This window comes from Rhea pennata, chromosome 6 (genome assembly GCF_028389875.1).
Source record: "Rhea pennata isolate bPtePen1 chromosome 6, bPtePen1.pri, whole genome shotgun sequence".
Taxonomy (NCBI): domain Eukaryota; kingdom Metazoa; phylum Chordata; class Aves; order Rheiformes; family Rheidae; genus Rhea; species Rhea pennata.
The window spans coordinates 38848458-38866345 of record NC_084668.1 but is presented as its reverse complement, the minus strand read 5'-3'; the positions used below and the strand labels follow the sequence as shown (position 1 = coordinate 38866345).

General features: G+C 46.4%; 1 protein-coding gene across 1 annotated transcript in view; it reads right to left on the bottom strand.

Moving 5' to 3' along the window:
- The window catches only part of VWC2L (von Willebrand factor C domain containing 2 like), a 44092-nt gene that overhangs the window by 12547 nt on the left and 13657 nt on the right, over nucleotides 1-17888 (bottom strand). The window contains exon 2 of the mRNA XM_062578970.1: nucleotides 12202-12331. Within this exon, the coding sequence (XP_062434954.1) occupies nucleotides 12202-12331 (130 nt within the window). The remainder of the gene's footprint in view (nucleotides 1-12201; nucleotides 12332-17888) is intronic.

Below are 17888 nucleotides of genomic sequence, written 5' to 3'. Positions count from 1 at the left end.
GATCTTTTTGGCCAGCGCTTGCCATGGACCAAAGAGGGTTTACTGCAGCAGCAGTGCAGACGGAGTGTGGACCCTTCTACCCCAAACAAATTCCCCTTCCTGACAGATTCTGCCTTCAGATCGGTTTGCTCTTGACGTGAAGACAGCTGTTGCTCACAACGCCGGACACTGCACTACGTAGGCCACGAAATGGAATTTTATTCCCATTCTCCCACCCATCTGCTCCTTCCTTATCTGCGGCACGCAGTCTCCCCTCCTATTTGCTGGCCTGTCATCAGCTCCAGGAGAAGATAATAAACCTACCCTCCTCTGGCTGCGGATTCGGTCTCGGCCCAGCAGACAGGGAGGGCATCTCCTCTGGGTGGCACTCGCGAGCCTACCCGTGGGGCAGCAGCCCTGCCTCAAACCACGCGAGGCCCGTTAACTGGCCCTGGCTATTTTTTTTTTTTCCTTGTAACAACTTCATTACCAAGCTATTATGAACAGTCGGAGCGGGCCAAATCCTCAGCTGCTGAAAAACCCCGTGTTTCCACGAAGCCAGGCTGACTGACGCCAGCCTTCGGAATCAGATCGCAGCGGGAGCTCTTTAGGGAAGAGGAGGCACGAACCCAGCTGAGAAAAACAACGTGGTTTCTGTGCAAAATATAGTGAATAAATCTAATTAGTACTATTGTGGACAGGTTTCCATTTTTAATCACTGTTTTCGAAGTCCCTAATAATTACTGTTCAACTTTTCCTGTAATGCATTTCATTTTTGCATGACACAGCTTGAGAAGTAACCCAAAATTATCCCTCGTGGCTTTCCTTGTAGCACCGTGAGGATACAAGAGCCTCACGCGAATCAACCACAGCGTGTCAAACAAAAGCGAGCTCAACTCTTTCATCAATATTTGGCACCCGCTGCCCTGATCTGTAACCTAGCGAGCGAGTGTGCGATTGCCGCGCTGCCCGGAAGACTCTGCTGCCAGCCTGCGCTTGCCGGGAGATAAGGAATGACGCATCCGCTGCTGATGCAAACCCAGCTCAGGCGTGCAATCCACACGCTCAAGGAGTTCCTTGGTCGCCTACCCACCTCTCCTGGCATTTCCCAAGCATTTTATTTTTATTTTTTTTAAGAAAGAAAATATAATTAAAGGTGTAGTTGCAAATAGCAAAGTCTACAGGCCTGATCCTGCAAGGAGCGGAGAATTTCCTGAGAAGTGCCTTCAGCTCTCGCCAGCCAGGTGTGAAGGCTGGAAGCCCCCAGGAGACAGGTCAACTGCAGAAAAGGACTATTTTAATCCCATCCTGAATCTGTCTACTTACCAAGGCGACGATGAGAGCTGAGCGGGAAGGAAGTTTCCCATTGCAATCCGAGATTTCTGCTCTCCCCCCTCCCCTTGGAGTGGGAATGAAAAGTCAAGGTTGCAAACCCTTTCGTTTTGAAACAAATCAGAGCAGTTTGACTGAATCTGGCAAAAAAAAAAGTCTCATCATTTTTATCTTTTTTATTTAAAATGTTCTAAATCATGAAATAAAGATCTACATGTAAAATCATGTGTCACCTCCCCCCTCCAATTTGAATCAGGTTTTTTTGAAAGCATGAAACTGGGGTATCTGATAATTTCAAACTTTCTTTTTTAATCTTTTTAAATATAAAAACAGAAAGTTTTCTATAATTGGCTTTTCCCCCCATGGGATATTTCAGTAAGTCAGCATTTTCTGACCCAACTTATTCCAATCTTCTTCAAATAATCTCAACCAGCTGTAGTAAAAAAAAAAAAAAAAAAAAAATCTGAGCCTTGAAAAACTCAGAGATCTTCTTGTTCATATCCTCACAATTCATTTCTCTCAACAGATCAATGTGCAGGACATAGGTATTTTCTATTTTTGGCGTACTAGCTCCTGTTCCCTTCACTCTAAGAAACACAGCCTTCTCTAGCACCATAAAATGCAGGACTCAAATGTGGCTTATTTCACGTAAAATGAGTTATACCCACTTACATTGGTTATGGGACTGGTTCTTATCATTTTTTTCCTTCAAACTACCTATATGTGGTATTTCCAATGCCAGAAATGGGCAAAAGTGGAATATGTACTTCCTGGAGTTTATCAGAGGAGAGGAAACCTGCACCCCCGCCCCTATGAAGAAGAAATACAGCATTGTTCACACGGTGTAGACTGCACGTGATGAGGATGGAAGAGCACTGGGATCTCTGTGGGAAGCTTTGACTGCGTTTCCCTATTCCTGGGAGATGAAACACAACTTATATTTAGCATCCTTTGTCAAGAAAAAGGTTAAATCCTGTATTTGATTACATCACACCTTTTCTGAATCTGTGCTGGTTGTTAAAGGCATCGTGGACAAGGCACCTTCACCGGAACTCTATTTTTTAGAGAGGCCTGACAGTTTTGGTGTTTTACCTGCTGTTGGAGAATTAAGTCTGATTTTGTGATTTTTCTATCAGGAGCAAACTCTGATTTTTATGGCTTTCTCTTCAAAGTTTCAAAAATTTGCCTACAGACAGAAATGACAAAGAAAGAAGGGCACGTGAGCTTGCTAAGAGTCACCACGTAATGAGATCCACCTAGTACGTACCTACACCCCACGGGACGCGTTCCTTCAGTCCAGCAGGAAAGCAGTATATCCTCAGGATACAGACAGAAGTTAGGAGGAACGTGACGCCATCACCGTCTTTGCTAGAGACCTATTGATACTACACTGGGGACATTGCTTCCCTGCTGTGTATCTCCTCCCCTGCCCGTTCTCCAGGGCAGGTGTAAGCTCTGCAGCCCAAGTCTCTACGCAAGGAGTCTCCTGGTGTGCGCTGCACATGCTTAACCTTGGCTTAGTGCTTCCAGAGACAAAAACGATTATGAATAGGAGTTCAGTGGCAGCTTTTCTCATCGAGGGACTCAGCTTGCACATCTACGCTGCTAAATAACACGGGGTGAGGGACTCTTCTCTGGCACTAATGCCACACGGCAAAGCCTGGCCACATCCTCATTGCGTAACACTTCTCCTTGGACCTCCTCCAGGCCCCACCAGGTGCCCTCTTTGCCCTAAGACATAACTTTCTTGTGTGCGTTGCCTGAACTAAAAGGAGGGCTGTCCATCGCTCCCTATGCAGTGCTGACCATCAGAGGTCCTGCGTGGGAACTCGCTGCCCGGATCTCCCATATTTTGGCCAGAGACTCTGAAGAACTGAGCCACACTGACCTCTCCCATGAACAGCCAAAGGGAAGATAACACTCTCTCCCCCTTTCCAGCAGCCTTTTATGTGTCTGCTGACAACCAAGCCCAAACTCTTCAGCCTTAGCTACTTAATTCAGACCAACGACGCAGAAGCATTTTCTACACAAAAGCAGAAGAAGTAAGAAATAACTACCCCTAACCTGCAAGCTCCTGCACCCTGTGCTACAGGAATTGAGGTGAGACAGGCCCTCTGGGACCGATACCCTATCACTAAGCTCCTAGACCTGCGCGGAGAGAGTGAAAACACCCGTGGAAAGCCAGAGCACAAAGACACCTAACCAAGATGGAGATGGCACATGCCAAAGCAGTGGAAGGAAACGGATGCTGATGTTCACGGGCTGAAGAAAGTCTCTAAAAATTAGGAGCCAGCAATATCTGCTGGCATGTACCCATCTTTTCCTGTCCTACTGTAGGTATGTGCTTCTCCTGGCTGCAGGGCTTAACTGCTTCCACAAAAAGAGAAAAAATCAGTAGCATCTCCTCCATGTATAAATAACACTCCACCACCCTCACCTGGACATATGCTGTAACAAATTGTGGGTTCCTCTGGCACACTGGTTCTTGCAAACTTATTTTCATTCTCCCCAGGAGAGTTGTTCTGTCAGCAAATCAGGGAGAGAGATGAAGAAAAATGCATCTGAAAAATATTTTCGTGTCTCTCCAGCCAAACTGACTGGTGAGTTTGCAAGCTTAACAGGCTAGGATGATGTGCAAACACATAGTAATACCCAGCGTGAGATTACTGCAATGATTTCACTCGCAGAGGCACGTAGGTGTAGAAGAGACAGAAGACTGCGGCTGAAATGAGGGACTCCACCAAAGGAGCAGCGAGGATGTTGAGCTTAGGAAAGGCAGGGGGAGAGAAAGGAAGCAAGAGGAGAAACCTTCTCAGTGCCTTCTTTAATTCCGAGTTTTCTAAGAACTTGTTTAGCTCTAATCTTTAATTCACATTTTCATTACAATCTCTTTGCTCTGTAAAGTCTGCATTTCATGTAAAAAGAGCAGCTCAAACATCAATTATTAGACATAAGTCAACCCCTTGTTACAGGTCCTCTACGTATAGGTAGGCTCCAATAAAAGAAGCATTATACATTCATTATATTAGAAATACATGAAGACAGTGTCTGCCACTCTTCTCATACAGATATACCTAATAATCCCAACCTTCTCGAGCAGCAAAAGCAAACCCATCTCTAATCCTTTTAGAAAGCCTGACCATGCAAAACACCACAGCTTCTCGCAATTTGCCTGCGTGTCACCTGGAGATACTAGCTCTTGCAGGCCAGATCCTCAACTAGAGTAAATCAGAGTAAACCAACTCTGCCTGCATTGCACCAAGTGACACTGGCTCAGGATTTGGCTCTAGGCCTCTCTTGCAGCAAAATGGTTTACAGTAACATAATTGGATAAAAATGTCACTTACTTATGCTCTTTTAAATTACACCAAGAATCTGATTAGCTGGGGAATAAGTAACACCACGTCTACTTTAATTTCAGTACTGCCTGGGCTGTTTGTGTTCTGCAAAAGAAATCTGGTTTCACAACCTGAATCGGAGATCTTTTTCCTCAAAAAGTCCAAACCCACCCCCTCTCCTATGAAACGCTATCGTGACAATGGTGGATTTTCAACCACTTCTGTCACAGATTGGTGCACACAAATTTCAGCACCATTTTCCCACGGGGAAACAATCGCTGGTGAGCAGATGCTCCTTCATAAATATTGCTGAGTTTAAAGAACAACGCAGACCATATAACCTGTTTCCCACATCTCTGCGAGCTGTGTCCCCATAATGCGAGCTTTGGAGTAGGTCCCAGCCAACAAACGACTTCTCACAATCCTCTCTAACCTCTTGCTCTGCGGTGCCGGCAGACACTCATTTTGGGCTCTCCTGGACAAGTACAGCAGGGGTACAAGCACGGATACATGGTTAGGACCTTGGGTACAAATTTCGGAGAGCGGCTTTCAGTTCCTGCCTGGCCTTAGACTGTCTGGCAGAGTCTTCTCCTGCCTTGCGTTACATGTGGATTGACCTTTTCCTGCTTCGTGGGCACACGTATGGGAAACACCACAAATGCTTGGGGAGCACTTAGCTGAGCAGGAAGCTCCAGCCACGTGGCTGTCTGGCAGCCCTCCCACCACGGCACTCTCCAAATTGTTTTTTTTCCAGCAGGATCCCCGTCGTTCTTACGCTATGTGGTCCAGCGGCCCCCGCTTTGTGTGAGCACTGAGCTGTGCGATAGAGTTAATCACATTAACCGCTGCTCGGCTCATGTCTTTTTTGTTCTCCGAGGAGAGGCTTTTCCTCTCTATCTCTTCTTTTAGTCTCTCCTTCTTCTAAGCTTCAGGAGTGGCAAATTCAACCCCTTAATGTTATCCAGCGTAAGGATGGCTAATTTTGGAAGGCTTAATCTCTATTCACCTTCCCAAAGCCTTTCACCATTAGTAGATGGCTCTTCCAACAGCTGTGTCCACAAGGAGGAGGTTATGGTCTTGAGTCAGCAAAGCATCTGTGCACGTGAATAATCCGACCGAGTGAGATTTCCAGAAGCAGTGGCAGGGTTAGCCCTTTCAAGATACCCACACAGCTGGCTCTCAGCAGTGAACGCAGCACCTCTGAGCCTTTCTTTACTCACACGCCCCAAAGTGGTGGTCAGCCAGCTCCACTGAAAATCCATTACAGTGAAATTACTTCCTTTCAAAATAGGAAAGCCTGTATTGATGTATTTTGTTAGCCCAGTGGCTACTTGGCCCAAATGTACCATCTTGTCTTCAGTCTTGATTTACGAGATTTCAGATATATCCTTTTCTCCCCTACTGGTAATCAAATCATTCCTTTAATCGAGCTAACAGGGTACCACAGTTTACATTCTTGCTGGTAAACATGAAAGAACATCAGCTGACGAACAAACAAAAAACTCCATCCTTTTTAGTCATTTTCTGAATTTTTCTTTGGCATACAACCTTCTAAAACCATGGATTTTCATAGTCAGGAATGAAGCCTCTTGTGTACTAGGCTCTGCCATCACAGCGGTTACGGCTGCTTCTACGAACACCGGAAAAACGGGAGCAGACTCCTGATCTGGGATGAGGGTGTCGTATCAGGACCGCAACGCCACAGCGTCAGCTGTGAAACAACCACCGGCCACTGAGCGCCGGACAAGCACTGTCGGAAGACAAGCAGGTCATTCGCGCTTTCCCCAGTGGGCCATCCGAACGGAGAGCGGTCGGTGGGCACGAATCCTTCACGAGAAGGACGTTGCGGCAAGGCTACGCTATTGGCTTTGGTCTCCGGGGCCCGGGGAGAGGTTTGTGGCGTCCAGCGTGGGGGGATTCGTCGTCTTCTTGGCTGGTCACAACCAACTTGCATCTGCACAATCAATCAGCATATTGCATAGACTTTGACTGATGGGGTTTTTACTGCAATCTTAAAATCTGGCCATTTCAGGACTTCCTGAAATAAATTAGAAGAGGATTTTATTTAGTTTTTTTTTCCCCCTAAAGGAACTTCCCCATGGCTCCAAGCCACTGTTCTCCATAAAGCAAACGAATTTGAAGTCTTCTCTTGTCCTCTTGCCACATTTTCTGTGTCATCTTTATCCTGCAACAGTTGTATATAATCAAATGGCAGACAAAACACCCTGTCCCCAAAACTTTCTTTTTTTTTTCTCAAACTTTTAATTATTTTTCACCACAGCTCATTGATTTTTTTGTCACCAACCACGTTAGAAGCAGATGCTTTCCAAAACAGTGACCTGGAGATTCAGTGTTCAAAATCTTGCAGACAAATAATAAGCTATGTTTATGCAATAAAGCACAGGTAACTTAATATGCAGGGACTGGATTGTTTGATGTTAAAAACTTGGCACATTTCAAGAGATCAGATAATTTGGAACAATAGACACCACATGGAAAAGTTCTCTTTTGTCAATAGTGGTTAACAACTTTTATCGCTTACAGTGGTTAATCCATTATCTTCACCTAAAACACAGTAATTTATTTTTATATGGAGCGTTTTGTTCCCCCCAAACGCTAAAAGGTTCTGCAAACTAAGCACATCGCATTGCCCCCTAAGGCAATAGCTGGGCACTGATTTCAGTGGTCGCACTGAATCAGGAGGAAGAGCTCCGTTCATCGACTGAATCAGCAAAATCGCTCTCCGTGACACCTAGATTTTCCGCTGAGGTCTGCCCACCAAGTAATAATCAGTATTAACTTTGCGTAATTTATGGAAGGAAATGAGATCAAATGGCTGAAGGAGTTTAGTAATGTAGCTGGTTAATTAATCTGCTCTTATCTCTGGAGAATGAGGTTCAAATGTAAATTAGGAATCAGAAGAAACTTGGAGGCTGTGAGCTGCTCTGTGGTGGCTTTTTGTGGAGGTCTTGAGACCCGCCGTGACCGAAGAGAGCTGCTGGGGTGCTCAGGAAGGGTCTCGGGGCTGGATGCCGAGAGCAGGTGGTGAAATGCATGAGCGCGAAGGCTCCCACCCATCCTCACCGACGCGCTAAGCCTGTCCTCGCAAGCACTGCGGGGACTCTGTCGTCTCCCAAGGGTCTGGCAGAACCACCGGATCAGAAAGCCTTCTCCAGCCTCCTGCCGCATCACCACCTTCGCAGCAGGACAGAGAGTGGAGGAGATCTTTCAAGGCACGTTGCAGCCTTGCCCGGTGGCTGCCTGCCCACGCTCACACGGGCTGCCCATCACACACGTGTGCCACCACCAGCTCTCCTGCTCCTCTACGGCTGAGCTTACCCAAAGCTACGTGGAGGCAAACTGGACACATCTGCAGCCCTTGGAGACTTCAAAAAATCTCCAGCTTAGAAAAAGGAGGTTTCTCCAGAGCCTGGTGCAAAGAGCTTGCTAGGAAAAGGCAGCGTTGAGGGTCAAAGCCTCGGGTTGCTGGGCGCCGTAGCTGCGCGCAAAATCCACTCAGGGACAAACGTGAAGCTTATCTGTTTGTGAGCGGAAAGGCTGTCCTCAGTTTCTCCGCGCTTTGAAAATCCTCGGGGGTTTTCTGGGCAAAACACACTCTGTTACAGGAGGCACAGAGCAGGGTGCAGCATGCTTATTTCAAATTAACTCAGACCAAAAAATAATGAGCAGCAAGTTTATATTCTGAGTAAATTAAGAGAGCAGCTTAGGTAAAATGTGGCTTTATATGCATGGAAATAAATTATTATTTACTTTCTTTTGTGCTCAGGCCCTCAAAGACGAAGATACTGGTATGAAATTATTAATATTTATAGCATATTAGAATAAATATCCATAGCAGCTACGCCTCAATACATGCTATTTTACCAAAGTAAAACCTGTTGAAGGTCAAAGGGGTTTTTGCTCGTGTGAGGAGAGCAGGATCAGACCGTTTCTTCTGAAATCTGTTTCAACTGTGATAATTTAAAACTTTAATTAAAGACTCAGTGACAGCTTATCTATGAAACGTCTTTCTGCTGCCCAGTATTTCATCACGAATGTCTCCAGAAGCCCGAAGTGCGTAAGCACACACGTGCCAGGAAGTATTTCATCGCGGACACGTTAGCTTTTATCTGTCTTGTTGGGTAACTAATTCTTTTGTTGAGGTTCGCTGGCAACAAAAATTAAATTAAAAGCAACGCCAGACCCCCAAACAGAGATTTATAACGCTTGTTTGGTTCATCCCCCAAGAAAATGAAAAAGCCGAGGCAAAGCCTAATATTTTAGCAATGGCGTTAATGTACGTGTAAATGGGCGAAGACACCTTTGAAATGCTCTGAAAAGAATTTCACACTTCAGAGAGGCGAAAAAGTTAACAATTGTACTGCCGTATTTATTGGCTTTTTAAAATTAATTCCTGCGACACAGCTGTGCCATAAAATCCCGCGCGATGATGAATTTTTGCTAATGTTGAGATTATTTCTGGAAACCGTTCTGCAGGAGCCCTTTGTAAAAGCAGGAGAGCAGAGGCGCGCGGGAGCCTCCGGCTGCCCTTTGCTCGCCTTCCCTCACCTCTCGTCTTCCCCCAGCAGCCCAGATCCGTTTAGTCTGAACTCGCACCCGGCTTTTTCGTCAGCGGAGCAGCAGAAGGGTCTGCCGCCAGGGGGGTGCAGCCCTGCCCGGAGGAGGAGGAGGGGGGACTCCCGGGGGGCTTTTGCCGGGCCAGGCGGGGCAGCGCAGACCGCGGCAGTCGTCGCTTGATTTTAACGACGGCGGGCACGTTTTAGAGCGCGTAGAGGAGAGCGTTCGCAACAGCTGACGCGCTTTCGTCTGGAGAACTCGCAAAGGCTAGAAAGAACAACTCGGGGCCATAATTTTGCGGTCTGTCGCTAGCGGGAACCGTAAAACCCAGTGACCTTTCATCTCCGAGACAGAAATGCTGCGCAGCACCTGGAGCCGTCGCCCTTAAAATTTGCTCCGACAACCCGGATCACGGGACACGAGCGGAAACGCGCTCGCTCCCTCCTCCGCCCCCAGACCGCGGCCTCCCAGTGAACCCTGCCTCCGACACGTGGACCGAGGCATCGCTTGCCTCGCGGAGCAAGCTTTGCCCGAGCTACACCGCAGTTAGGAAATCGTGAGATAACGATTCTATTGCTTTTGACAACAAGGAATAAATCTCGGGAGCCACTTGTTTAGACTCTTCTTAAACGATGGTAGAGGAAGGGAATTGGTATTGGCTTTTTATGAATCTTCAGGTCAGGTACGTTAGAAGCAACAGATTTTTGCATTAACCTCGCTGCTTCCCAGCACTTTTGCCCTCGGCAAGACATAATTAAGAAAGGCACGGAAATCTATCCGAACGTATCGTAGAGGAAATTATTCTCCACTTAATGGCAGCAGCGGCTAAGCAAGCACGCAAGCCACGCGGCTAGCAAAGCACAGCAAATGATGCAGGGCCCTGTTTTAATCCAAAAAACGACGATTCTCCTCACCAAAATTTTAGGCTTTTCAAATGAGGATTTGCACTGCGTGTTGCCCTGGGGAACAATAACGCTTCTTTTTCCACAGCTCTGTCCCTAGAGCTCTTCTGCTTGCCAGTCTAAAATGCTGACCACAAGAGCTGAGACTATGCTAAAGTCTTCTCATCATGCCAGGGCTTTGCACTGCAACTGCCTTCACTGCTGCGACAGAAAGCAAAAGCTACTGGATGGAAAGGGAGAAAGAAAAGAAAAACAAATTTAAGAAAGAAAAGGCGTCCTGTGTTATCTCCAGGCATTTGCGAAGCCAATCTTTAATTGACAGGCTGCAGCGGAGAGCCGAACGATAAAATCTTGGTCTCAAGGCGAGCACCCAGCTTAAAGCACTGCGTTCCTTCCTCACGGGGATGCGTCCGAGCGACTCGGAGAGGCAGGAGGCGCGGCAACGTCTTTTATTCTTTGGCATGAATTTCCCAGCAGAGAAGACGGAAGCGAACGGGGTGCTCGGCAGCAGGGCCGTGCCCAAGAGGAATAACCACGTTCGCTCATCAGGCTCCCTGCGTCAGCGGCGCCTCCAGCCTGTCCTGGCACCTACCTATTCCTATCGCTTCGGTGCCTTTCCCGTAACCGCCCCCCGCCCAGCCGCGGGTCACCGTTCGTCCCCGCGGCAGCCCGGGGGACGCGGCGACCGCAGCTCCGCTCCGCGCAGACGTGCTCCTTGGCCCACGCAACGCCCGCCGCGGCCGCGCCGCCTCGGTCTGCCGCGCCGCCCGCTCTCCCCGGCCGCGGGGACCTCTTGGTTCCCGGCTAACGCGACGCCTCTCTCCTGCCTGGGTGCCTTGCCACGTCCTTCTCTTAGCAGTCTTGCTGCATCAGATAGGAAACGTCGTACCCAGGCTCAGCGGGCGGTATGCAAAGATGGTGTGCAGAGCTGCTTACAAGGTCTTTTCTTTGAAGTTCAACAAAAAAAACCCCATCGAATGAAACTTCCTAGGAACATTTTTCTGCTTTTCAATGGTAGCATAAAGCTCTAAATAGAAGCCTTAAAATTTGACTAAAAATCAGTGTTAATATAAACCTCTGTGTTTCAAGCAATATTCTTGCTATAATTATGCAGACTGTTGAGAACTTTGCCATTTCTTTTAGTAAAAATATTTTGGATTTCAAGTCATGTGCTTTTTACTCTGTTTTAAAGAGCAGAAAATGTGTTGAAAATGTTATTTCTCTGTAAACATTTTCATTCTGAAGCCAAAAGCAACCATTACTCTTTTACCCAGCAGCAGTGATGCATGCAAGACAACACACGTATGGATAGAGCATCCTAAACATGAGAAGATGAGTCTAGGCAGCCGTTTCTTACATGGCAAAAAAGCTGTGAAGAGGTTTATGTGAACCTAGCTCACCTCTTAATCTGTCCTCATGTCTACATTGGGAGAAAGGTGTGTTTTTCCAGAGGAAAAAACGTGTTTTGGAGAGGCAGCGTGATTTGACCACTGAGACGTTTTTGAGAATAGATTTATATTCCAAAGGTATTCCGGAATCTAACTCCAATTCATGGACTAGTGACAGCAGGAGAGCGAGGGCCAACGCTACACACATCGACTCCAGCACATAATGTACAGTGCTATGGGCTTGGCCAGCCTCTTACTGGAACTAATGGGAGTTTGGTGCTGATTTCAGAGTTCTCCAATGATCTTACATATGACCATCGCCTTCTTTATTTAAGGACAAAGACTCCTCTTGCTTTCTTACGGACTTGCTTTTGTGTGAGACTACTCCTGAGAACAAAGCAAAGCCATGAAATGGCCATAATCAATGTCAGGACTCGACCCTATAAGCCCTTACTCAAGGTAGTGATCCCATCAACTCCAGTAAGAGGACACAAGCCAGGAAGGGCAGCCTTAATTTGCACAGTTGCAAGCTTGTAACTGAAGCCCACACGCAAGGCGAAGTAACAGCCCCAATGCCAGTGGATGCCAAGGGAAGCAAATTTCCTGGCGGTTGGTGAGTAACAACATTTTAACAAAATGTTTCCTTTACATCCCTTTGTTAAAGCCAATACAGTACTTTCTTACCATTTTTGCAGACAGGACAACACTGTTCTGGTTCATAGACTGGGTTGACACATTCAGGAACTGCGCAGTCTGCTACAACACAGTGAACTTCATTGCTGGGCTCACAGCGACACCATTCACATGGCGAGGGCTAGGAACAAATCTAAAATTAGCCCATTTCCTCCGGTAGCTCACAAGTTTGCAACATTTCTATCTTGCCATAAGATAAACACACGAGCGTTTAATACCTCTTGACTGCATTCATTCATCATGGGTAATAGAATTAACCTATGGGACAACACAGCAACATCTCAAATAGGCAACCAGAACATTAGACAGACCAACGAGCATGGTATTTGTTTTCCCAGAATAGGTGTGGATTTTTTTTAGCTCTTGTCAGACTTTCGCTCCTTTGGGTAAAAGGACTGAGCCGAGTTGCTAGGTCTCAAACAGGCCCAGGATTGACGGTGTGACACACGCGCATCTCGCCTGACACCACTCTGCTCTAGCCATCTCTTGTAACCTTACACTTTCGGCCAGGAGCACAGCCGGATTCCTGGAAGATTGAAAGGGATGGATAGAAAGGACAGAGTGATTTCCCAATATATATTCATATCACATGTAGACTGCCACGGCCAGTAAATCCATGACTGTTGGGGAGGTGCTGCTGGGTGGCCACCAGGCTCTTGGAGGAGTTGCTGTTGCTCTTCCACCTCTAGAGAGAGCTGCTACACTTTTCAGAGCGGAGGATAACAGTGCTGTTCTTGGAGGGGCAGCGACACTTTATTCCATCTTCGTGCAGCTCTTGCTTCGGGGGGCCAGGAAGCACCTCCTTAATATAACCGTTAGACCTGGCCCTGACCCCACTCCTGGTGGTCTAGGAACAACTGCCTCACCCTGGACATGTGAATAATCAGGAATATGAGTAATTCCACTGAAAGCAGGGAGTCTGGGATGAAAGTACCCAGATGGATGGTCCCACGACAGGTCCAGCAAGTTAAACAGGAGTCTGTACCTAGCCTGCAAACAGTAGAGAGCTGTCACTGTCTTATTCTGTAAGAAGCTGTGGAAATCTGCTAAAAAGTAAAGAGGTCAGTGTCTTAGGGTCCCCAATATCCTTGTAAGTGAGTGAGTGTGATGACAAGAGGGCAAAAGAGCTAAGAAATGACAAAAAAGAGAATCTGAAAGGAAAGTAACTTCCCTCCAGCACCTGTTGGTTCAGTGCATAACCCTTAATTCCTCTGCAGCAGTAGCTCCTGTCACTACTGGAGTGAATTCTGCTTTCTCTTGCACCATTAGCCTTGCAATTGCAGATTGCAATCTTCAGCAATGGGAATTCCTCCACAGTTAAAAAAAAGGAAAAAAAGAAAGAAAAAAAAGAAAGAAAATTGAAATGCAAATGAAAGGAAGACTCGTCCTCTTGTGTTTGAGGTCTCAGTGATGTTGTTCACTTCTATAAGACAGACACAACCCCCCGAGCCCTAGTTTTGGCAAGTAAAAATTTTTTTGGTTCACCTCTAAGAAGCTCCGTATGTCTCGAGTCAAATAACTTATTCCCAGAAAATTCATTTCTACCTTAAAAATGCACTAATTAAAGCTTCCCTTGCTTTGTCTCAGCATCTGCAGTCTATAATTCCCATCACCTCTCATTTGCTCACAGCTTTGGCAATTTAGATAAAATCAGCACTCCTTGAGCAAGGAAAGAAGTCTGTGGAGGTGGAATTCCTCTCCCTAATTATCTTTCCTCATTCAATCCTGCTTTGATTTCTGTCTGAAGCACCAGGAGTCTAAATTAATTTGACTGACATTCCTTATTCAAGGCTACTTAACAAGAAGAAATAATACAGGAGAAAATAGACAGAACTATTTGCCGAGGGATCAATAAGAAAATTGCTTCTTTGTTTTTACTCATTTCAATCGCTAATTATACGGAGTGGTAGAACTAGATCTTATGATACATGGAGGCTTTCACTGACACATCCTTCAGGACTTTCCCCCCTCCACTACTCCCATGGCTGCAAAAGGAGTGTTCCCAACGCTGCAGCCCAAAGCTACTGTGTGAAGAACATCAACAGATACAGAAGATGCCCCTGAACAACCGCGCGACTGAATAAACGAGCCATGACATTCACATCTTTTGCTTTCGTGTTCTTAGTGTAACGCTGACGGTAACGCTATAGTAAACCGTGATGCCGCCTGACGCTGAAAGCAGCTTTCCAGGAGGGAGGAATCGTACACAGTTATGAGAAGGAAAGCATGCTCCAGCTGCCGCGGCACTAACGAAGGGCCCTTTCTCAGCCACCTCCTCCTCCCCATCTTACTGAGTTCAAACTGCTCGGCCTTGCCTCTGGCACCTTCTCTTATCCGACCGTTTCACTCGTTTGCCAGTGCCTCTCACCGTGCCTCCACCCCAGCGAGTGACTCCGGCCTTCCTGACCGCTTAATTTATGAACATCGCAGCACCTTCTCCCGCTGGATGTGCTCTGGGAGCTGATTTGTAAAACCCTGGCCCTTCCAGAAAGGACTTTGCCCCGAGTGTGCTGAAACAACTAAGCAGCTTTTTACTGCTGTCCCATCCCAGCTGCGAATCTCTCCTGGAGCTATGCTGCTTGTGGAACGACTCCGGCTTGTTGGCCAGTAAAGTCCTCCACTTATCTACACAGACGGGAAGGAGACTGAGTAGGGAAAGGGGGGACTGGGAAGTAGCACAGGTATTAGGAATCAGTGAAAGATGTCCCAAAGTTTTGCTTCCTGATCCTTCCATCTACCTCATTTGCTCTTATTTATCTCCCGATGACAGCAGTTCCCCTTTAGCGGTCAGCGGCGTTCCCATCCAGGTGCTGCTGCTCTGTTTGCTCCCCATCCAAATACTCTGCAAGTACTGCTCACGATCAGGAGCTTCCTGCAGGAGCCGCTACGCAGTTTTGTCAATTTTCCAGAATCTAGATTTAGAGATTTCTCACTCATCGAACAGGAAGTAGTTTAATTTTTTTGTAGTCACTGAGGTTCAAATACATTAACAGCAGTTCCTGGAAACAAACTCCCATCCCTACTGAAAAAAAAAAGTCGAAAAAATACACACGGTTTCTTGAGTATGAAAGAGAGAGGACACAAATCAGAGGTTATGCCATTCGCACACAGACAGTGTGAACAGCTGATATTCTGAAAAAAATATGTTAAGATTAAAGGATCGTAACAGGCTTGGGCCAGAAGATGATTTATTCACTCCACCTGTGCAAGGCAGAATAATCTCTTAGCATTCTCTCTAGGGAAGGATTTGTTAGAAAGGATTTCAAGACATACTGGTGCAGAAACCTTCTTTGCACCACTGTCCAAAATGAAGGTTCGTGGTACACAGCTGTAAGAGGAGTGAACTGGGCCCTTCTGTAGCAAGTACTAGTACGGTATTTTAACTTGGGAAAGCTCATACAAAGCACTGAAATTACTGTCATGTGATGCTCATGTGCCACAGGTGTGAGGACTCAAACCTTCAGAAGAAGTGGTGAGGGAATACATTCCTCGATGTCCCTGTCAATATGAGGACCAAGTCTAGCCAAGTGGGTGGGTAGTAAACGTGACCAAAGCCTGATCGCCATCCAATGACTTTTGATAACGGATTAAATGACCTTCTCAGTCCCAGCACCGACCCCGTTTCACCTCCTGTACCCCCAGTCACTTCAAGGACCCCAAAGGTGGATAGGGATATGGTTCCTAGACACTCCTGCTTACAAGCCACGTGTAAGATGATGACCCAACTTCTGGACTTTTAATCTCAAGGAGGTTTGTGACCACACATTTAGGAGCTGTTGGAAGGGAGGTTCAGTTCCTGCTTCTTCGGGGCAATGGCTCTGCCCCGCACATGGGAGGCAGTGGGAAGAGGCCAGAGCTCATTCAGTTTGTAATGGAAAACCTTAGTCTCCAGTGTTGTCAAATGAAACATCTGCAGTCAGTTCATTAACAAAGAAAGAAGGAAGGAAAATTAAAACAGAGAATAGAGAATACACACGGCTAATAAAGATTTTATGTGGACGAGCACATAATGATAAACTTGATAGATGATATAAACAAACAAAAAAAGGCAACAAAGGAAACAGAACGAGAAACAAAGAAACAAGAGTGTCGTCCCCCCCACCCCCGAACAGGGGAAATCAAGAAGCCAAATCAGATGTGGATACTGTATCTCCTCATCCTCACTCTTGCTCCCATACACACACCAGCTCCCTCTGGAGAGTGGTCATTTCCACTCTCTCTTTTGGAACAAATTCCAATGCATGTAGGGATTACGCTTGCTAACCAGTCGCCCAGCTACTCCTTACAGTAGAAAAGGGGCTCCCTCTCTCCTAAGGACTTGGGTACCACCCGGGTCCTTCTGCCGTTAGCCACCAGTTTTCATAAAACACCCAGAAATTCCATCCCTGTGAAATTTCTACTCTTGAGGACTCTGGTAGGCCCTTGAGTTGCCTGAAAGAACTGGCAGACAGACAGATTGCATGATCAAAGATTTCTTCAGGAAAACAGCCTGAAATACTAATCCTTCCCCAAGTTGGAGGGGCATAAATAAAGTGGAAAATTGTTTCAAATCTCAGTGTCTAGATCTACTTTCCTGTGCTCTTCTACAGCTGAAGAAATCTGAATCAATCAGGTTGTCAGACAGAGGAGGCAATCACAAGAATAACCTATCACACAAAACTTCCAGGCGTTCAGTTAAGACCTGTGCCTTGCTGCATCCGAGACACGCAGTCTAGTCAGAGAGACTCTTGTCTTCTCTTGCCCCAAACGCTTACTGAACTTCAACCGGATTTCACAAATTGCCCATGCCTCATCCGCAACTACAGCATCCTAAGCCCCCTCTCTACTCCCTCAAACATGTCAACGATTTTCCTTTAACATGGAGATTGCCCTGCAAATGCTTAATACTTCATGTCTGCCTATCAACTAATCCGAGGTGTTTCTGCGTAAGCACCTTTAGAGAGGAAGGCAGGGAGCTATTTCCCTAAGACAAATGAAAAACTTTAAAGATGACATCTGACTGATACTTTTTTTAACGTGTTTTTTCTGTCATTCAGTGGCAATTTCCCTGAGTTTTTTTTTCCTTGTTCTGTTAACTGTAACGGTTTCTGGGCCATGTGTACCTCCTCAGGCTCCCCAAAACATTCATTTCAGTCCCACATCTGGGCTGATGCTTATCTCGGACCATGTTCTCCCTGTCTTAGATTGGGGTTTATAGGAGTGCAGTCTCCTGCAGCCACTTGTGATTTTTCAGCTAGCTTCACTCAGATTCAGTGTTTGTAGTTCATGCTCCTCTGGGAGCTAGGAAAACGGTGTCCACTTTCCAAGCAGCCTTCTGAAAGCAAAGCAGTATTTGAAACCTAAGTATTTCAAGAGAGAGTGGATCTTAAAACATTAAAACAGATCACACACAGGCCTGTTACTTCTTGAGACTTCCCACTCTGCGCATTTATAGACCAAATCCTTCTGATTTCTTCCAGCAATGTTTATCACAGCCACTTACTGAGACTTTGGACCCCTCCTAATCTTTTCAAGAAAAGACTTTCAATTACACGGTACTTTCTTCATATCGGAGCGTTCAGCCTTGTGGAACAAGGTTTACATCCTTCTTGGAGCTAGCACAGAGGTTGCTCAAAGCTAAGGCAAATTCTTGCGATTGAGCCCTAGTCATCTGTCCTGCGTTATCTGGATTTACTGGG